The sequence below is a fragment of the Trichinella spiralis genome (assembly GCF_000181795.1).
Source record: "Trichinella spiralis strain ISS 195 chromosome Unknown Scfld6796, whole genome shotgun sequence".
Classification (NCBI taxonomy): domain Eukaryota; kingdom Metazoa; phylum Nematoda; class Enoplea; order Trichinellida; family Trichinellidae; genus Trichinella; species Trichinella spiralis.
The window spans coordinates 1-3,919 of NW_003533735.1; the positions used below are offsets into that span (position 1 = coordinate 1).

Sequence of the window (3,919 nt, forward strand, 5' to 3'; positions counted from 1 at the left end):
ATGGCTGTGAAATGGTTTCAGGGCATTAACGTTGGAAATTTAGAAACACGGTATGTCGTCATTAAACGGATGATCACTACAGTTGGACAGCAAGCGCACAAGACCGGTGAACACGTCAAGAAATGGTTTGATGAATTTGCAAACAGTTTACGGAATCAGCAGGCTATCAAAGACATCCAAAGTGGGATTTTTTGTTTTTGAAATCCTTTGTTGAAACTGTATTTCTGAATGAAATTTATTTATCCTTTTGCAGACATGATTGAGTCGTCGATAAAGAACTGGAAAGAGAACATTGTAGGTCCGGTTTGTAGCTTGTGGCAAAAATTACTTCAAGATATAGATTTCAATTATGTATGCTGCTGCATGAACTGTGAGATACATGTTCCGTGTGAAAATTGCAGCTCGTTGTTTTGCAGGATTCGGCAGTGAGCACTTTGAAGAAGATTTTTGACTATGAATATCTGACGGAGATTTTTTACCACCTGGGCAATTTGAATAAATTGCAACCTCAATCATTGACAACCAAGTGGATTCAAAGTGCTGCAGAGATGTGGGCGGGTATCAACGAAAAATTTGAGCTTTTCTATAACGTGAACAACTGGATTGAATTTATTCGACAAAACACTGTGAATGTGCTTTATCGTTGGCTTCCAAAATTCGACGTAAATAATGAAACAAATTTTAATTTAAATGAAAACAAATATTTAAAATTCCTGTCGTTTTGGAAATTTTAATTTTAGAACGGTGAGACCGCATCTGGTGATTATATTCACTACACTCTGACAGTGCCGTTTTGGTCAGTGTTGAAATCACTCGAAAACGTTTTCCACCTATTTATTCCTGAAAAGCTGTTCAACTTTGGCAGCAACATTGCTACAGCAATTATGGATATCCCCACAACTATAGAAGACATGTGGTTGTCTGTATTTGGTAGAACTTCCGACGGATACTCATTAGCTACTGGATATCCGACGAGTAAGAAACACTTTTTTTGCTTTTTGTTTAATCGATCTTTTGAAACTTTTGAAAATCTTGCACTTGCAGCTTGTCACAGGCTGTTTGTTTAACATATAAAAATTACAGTGTAAGTGGGGAGATTTTCACTGTTATGGCAGTTTTAATTGATGATGAAAATTATGCATGTTTGAAACGTTTTCTTGACAGTTAATTGATTATTTATGTGATCCCCAAATGGAAATGTTTCTGCAAAGCTGAAGCAGTTAATCGAGGCTGGTTTGCAAATAATCGGATAAGCTTGCTTAGTTAGGAGAAAGTTGTAATCTATCTTGCGCAAGAATGGACAAAATCGAATTTCAATCCAACTTTGTTATTTGATGATTATACAAAAACTGTCATTTTCTTGTTTATTATTTTTTTTATTACTGAAAAGAAATATTTTATAACGTTAATTAAAAAAGTTTATATTATTGTTGTTGTTGTTTTTTTCAATTTTTTCAGGTGTTGCGGTATTGCTTGGGCACAGTGACATTATAACCTTCGATATGCAAGTGTTCAATTTCATTGGACGCTGTTCATATTTGCTTGCTAGAGACTTTGCAAAAGGCCGTTTCAGCGTTTGGCTTAGTCATATTGTGCAAGATGGCATTTTGCAACGAAGATCCGTTTCGATTCAGTACATGAACAATTTTGTACAGATCAATTTTAATGATCGAGTAAGCGTTCATTTTTATTGTTTTTTTTCCGTTCATTAAGACGAACTTGTTCATTGGGATTCTTTTCTAGGTTTTGGTCAATTCGAAGGAAGTACATTTTCCTTGGATCAAGAAAAGTGAATTTGGAAACTTGGAACTGATGGTATCACGTCCGTCTAATCATCTTGTACGGGTAGACACCGCCGACGGCATAATACTGGAATGCTGCATGCATTACAAAATTTGTGCACTCGCTTTACCAAAGTGGTACCATGGCAAATCAGCAGGTAATTTCAATGCTGATCATCAGTAGTTTTGTTTAATAAACTTGTTCTGTTTTCACAGGAATGTTTGGCATTAATGATTTGGAACCGCAAAATGATTTCATGCGACCGAATCGAACCATGTCGTCCACGATTGAAGAGTTCGCGCATTATTGGACTATTTCGATGGACTGTCCGACAGTGCAGGCCGTTTCGAATCCATATAATGGGACTCGAGCGGAAAGTCATCGCATGAAATGCGCAGCGTTGTTTCAGGCTCGTATTACGTCTCCGTTGCGACGATGTTTTCATTATGTAGATCCAACACCGTACATGACGTTATGCCTAGCTGAAGTAGATGAACGTGCAGAAATGAACGAATATGTTTTGGACAGTATGATAGCGCCTTGTAATACTTCTGCTGCATATTTGATGGTTTGCCGAATGTTTGGCATTTCGTTGCAAATGCCAAAAGAATGCTGTAAAATAATGCTTTTGCTTCAAATCACAATGATTCAAAGAAATGGCATTTGTTTTTGTTGTGTTCCTTTTCAGTGACTTGTGAAGTATGGTCGGCGACACTGAAAATTGGTGAACAGTTGAAAGTAATTCACCAGCAATCGAATGTCGACGTCGCGTTTGTTATCGAAGAGCACAACTGCATGGAAAGTTACACTGAAATGGTTCGAAATATCATCATTCAAATGGTCAAGGTGGAAAATAGTTTTCATTTTATCTTTCACACCTAGAAAGTTGTTGATGATAGGCAGTATTTTTTTTTTAAAATTATTATGTAGATAATAAGTATGAAATAATTGGTATTTTTCATTTTCATAACGACAATTGTATTATGAATTGTGATTTTGCATCCTCTTTATTCAGCTGCTTTCTGGAAAATTCAGCAATCATTCCGGTACAGTTCGATATTCAGTTTTCGGCTTCGGCGGTGAACGAGGAGAACATATGCTGCATCGTCATATGCTGCATCACTTCAAATATTTGACTCACTCGAAATTAATCGAAATGATCAACATGATGGAATTCGACGCAGCCAACACAGAGGAGCGGGCTGATTTGTTGGAAATTTTGCATCAGGTACTATCAGAGAACCCTTTCAGACCGGTATCCCAAAAAGTTATTGTTCTACTAAGTTGTGAGGCAGAACAGAAAACAAAGGTATACTCATTATACAATAATAGCTCGCAGTGCATGGTAAATATGTTAACCGGCATGTGTGAATTTTTTGTAGAATCGTTTTTACGATATTCGCAGTGAATTCTTGGAGAAGCAAATCTATTTTCATTTCATTACAACCAAAGATATACCATTGAGAATCATCTCACAGAAAAAAATACTAGGTATGTTCATTCATGTTTATCATTACTGAGCAGTATATATTTGCAGTCTTTTCACAATTACGTACTGTTTATTTATTTCCAAGTTTCGGTTATTTGTTGTCTGCAATATGCGTCTGCGTTATCTGTAATGGGTTATATTTAAATAGAGTTTTTTCTTTTATTCTTTATTGGATAAGAAGTGACAACTGTCAGTGTGAAAACATCAAAAATGAAAATTTTAAATAAGCGAAACGTTTCTTTAAATTTGTATTTCAGGAGTAAGCCCAACAGTGCTGTTTGCCGAAGATGGCAAAGTTGAAACTGAACTTAAGCACCACATGCTGCATTTGTATGAACCGTGCAGTATACTTGCAGTGCAAACAAATGGGACGACTTTTTCACTGCTGCCAAATGTAACGCATCATCAATATATATTATATAATAGCATGTTCGATTAGATGTTTGTTTATCCAATGATACTAAAATTTTAAGCGTGAAAAAGAAATAGCGACGATTGTTGGTCAATACATATCCGCAGTTGCTGAACAATCGCTGTGCCAAATTTGCACTTGCCATGCCCGGCATATGTTTTCAGACACTATCTGCTTTCCATGCATTCTTCCTACATACGTAAGAATAATTTTTGTTTAATTAAAAAGTACATTGA

General features: G+C 36.1%; 1 protein-coding gene across 1 annotated transcript; it reads left to right on the plus strand.

Annotated features, from left to right (window-relative positions):
* Positions 1–43: 43 nt before the first annotated feature.
* Tsp_12884 (putative von Willebrand factor type D domain protein) lies at positions 44–3,882 on the plus strand (the record flags this gene model as incomplete). The annotated part of the gene is made up of 14 exons (XM_003365962.1): positions 44–181; positions 254–303; positions 417–662; positions 741–975; positions 1,045–1,057; positions 1,084–1,163; positions 1,459–1,673; positions 1,744–1,939; positions 1,998–2,309; positions 2,471–2,628; positions 2,798–3,091; positions 3,165–3,273; positions 3,529–3,665; positions 3,745–3,882. Coding segments are annotated over 14 exons (2,321 nt in total), but the record flags the coding sequence as incomplete, so codon positions are not given.
* Between the last annotated feature and the right edge of the window lie 37 nt (positions 3,883–3,919).